At 53.0% G+C, this 2,316-nt stretch overlaps 1 protein-coding gene across 1 annotated transcript; it reads right to left on the bottom strand.

Annotated features, from left to right (window-relative positions):
• Positions 1-438: 438 nt before the first annotated feature.
• On the bottom strand, positions 439-1,606 carry STEHIDRAFT_116871 (uncharacterized protein; the record flags this gene model as incomplete). The annotated part of the gene is made up of 5 exons (XM_007311891.1): positions 439-709; positions 837-1,008; positions 1,058-1,168; positions 1,452-1,504; positions 1,546-1,606. Coding segments are annotated over 5 exons (668 nt in total), but the record flags the coding sequence as incomplete, so codon positions are not given.
• Between the last annotated feature and the right edge of the window lie 710 nt (positions 1,607-2,316).

Here is a 2,316-nt window from a genome sequence, read left to right as displayed (position 1 = left end):
TGTCCAGCCACCCGTTGGACCATATTGTGATTACGCAGTGAGTAGGCGACAGCTGGATGCCGAACCTTCAGAAGGCCGGGGCCCTACAAACACGACACGATTGTCAGCACCTATCAGCCGATGAATTCACGGAGAGTTCACTCACCAGTCTCCCATTTCCATGCACAGAGCCCCAAGACACGAACGGGTACTTGCCCCGTCGGTGATCCTGCTCGCCGCCCAGCCACCTCACTTGCTCACCCTCGCGCAACTCCTCAATAAAATCTGCCAGATCTAACATGCCCCCATCCCATGAGACTTTCTCGGAGTCGCTGTCGCCAGGCCCTGGTACAATACCCGAGAGCAGTACGCCGTTCTTGTCTAGGAGTACAATCGGCTGCCTATGTGGAAATTTGGGTCAGCGAGCCATCGAGCACCAGAGAGATCTATGGAACGCACAGTTCCGGATTAGTGATCAGCGTGAAATCGGGATGATCTCTGCGTATTTCCTCGAGAGTTGGCACCGAGGGCCCCGCTGGTCGATTCTTGCCCACATCAGCATAGCGCGCCATGGTCAGCGCGGTCACTACAAAGTTGACATTGATGACCCTTGGGTTAGCGTAGTTGTTGGCTGTCCCTCGGCGAATCTTCCTCCCTTTCAAGATATCGGCAGGCCTGGTCGACGTCTTCTTCTTCTTCTCTTTGGCCCTCTTGTCGAGATTCTTCCTTGCTTTTCTGGTAAAGGTTCTCGGTAACCGGATTGTTGTGTGTGGCGGGGGATGGTGGATGAACGGAGGATGCAAGGCGCTTGGAAACCTCCGAGAGCGTAGAGGCGGTATCTTTTATAACAGTGATACCGTTCGATGTTCGCGTAGGTGTGAGGGCTGGAGAAAACTCCGGGGACGCATCTTCGTCGTATTGGCGTGTGCGTTCAGACTCGACAGCCCTCTGAAGTAATGATGTGGCGTCGATGTCGACCTTGATGGCCGTGGCGGTGTCCCATGCGGAGTAACCTCGACCGCTCCGTGTCTGCGATGGAATGAGCTTCCACAAACGTAGAGATAGAGTGGAAACGTACCTTAGACTCTGCAAAGCACATGACCACACAGTCCGCTGATGACACGAAAGCCGATGGATTTGTTCTAGTGGTGTGGCGTTCGGCATGAAGGACAAAAGCCAATTGGGCGGGCTAAGAAAGAGGTCGTAATGCGTGTCAATACCATCAGAGACCAAGAAACAATCAGAGCACGTACAGTAGAGATGATATTAGACGCGTTGAAGGGATGTGCGGCGTGTCAAGCGCATCAGTGGGTGGGCGGTGTGCCGCATGCGTCGGTGGGGTGTCGGTATTTGAGGTTGAGCGTATATTGTCTGAGAATGTGGGCTGGAGAGCGTACCGGAGAAGGAAATACGCGTATTTGAACGCGTTGAACGCTTCGAACACGTCTTCAAGTTGATAGCCGTCGGCGTACGTGTGTCCATAGGTTGAAGTCAAGGTGAAGGGGCGGTTCGATGTGTGGAACAACTGAGCGTATATTTTCTGAGCATGTAGGCTAAAGAACGTACCTGAGAGGGAAATACACTTATCGGTACGCGTTGAACGCGTCGAACACGTCTTGATAGCCATTGGCGTACGTGTGTCCAGAGATTGGAGTCAAAGTAGAGGGGCAGTTCGATGTGTAGAACATGTTGAGCGTATATTGTCTAAGCATGTGGGCTGGAGAACGTACCTGAGAGGAAAATACACGTATTTGTACGCGTCTAACACGTCGAACACGTCTTCATAGCCGTCGGGGTACGTGTGTCCAGAGGTTGGAGTCAAGGTGGAGGGGCGGTTCAACGTGTGGAACATAAATAAGAGATGAGGCCGGCCCAGTTAGTGATGCGGAAGAAAAGGTCCTCCAAAAGGTCCGTAGACATCGAGGAGGCTGCCTAGGAGAGGTCACCAGCTCGACATTGCGGGGTCTTTTGGTGGAGTATTTGACGAGATGAAATATGTACTCACCAAATCCGTTCACTGAGACTGGGAAATAGTGAGCTTCGAGCGAGGACGTGCGCGGCAGAGAGAACGGAGAGGGGGGAGGGAGGGGAGATAGATAAAGAAAATAAGAGGGGGCCGTGCATCGGAGACGCGGGGAGACGGTGACGGTGACGGTGACGGTGAAGTCGCCGATCTTGAATTGAGTTGCCGGTGTTGTCATTCCAGGGTCGCGATTGCGTCAAGAATAATAAAATAAATGCAGTCCGAGAACCCGCTGAGCCCCGCATATATGCAGACGCGAACCCTCTATGCGAGCAGCCCATTTTGACGCAGTATAGCATACGAAGGTGTTGAGA

The sequence above is a fragment of the Stereum hirsutum genome, assembly GCF_000264905.1.
Source record: "Stereum hirsutum FP-91666 SS1 unplaced genomic scaffold STEHIscaffold_133, whole genome shotgun sequence".
NCBI lineage: Eukaryota > Fungi > Basidiomycota > Agaricomycetes > Russulales > Stereaceae > Stereum > Stereum hirsutum.
The sequence above is the reverse complement of the archived record's forward strand: the minus strand, read 5'-3'. Positions and strand labels throughout refer to the sequence as shown.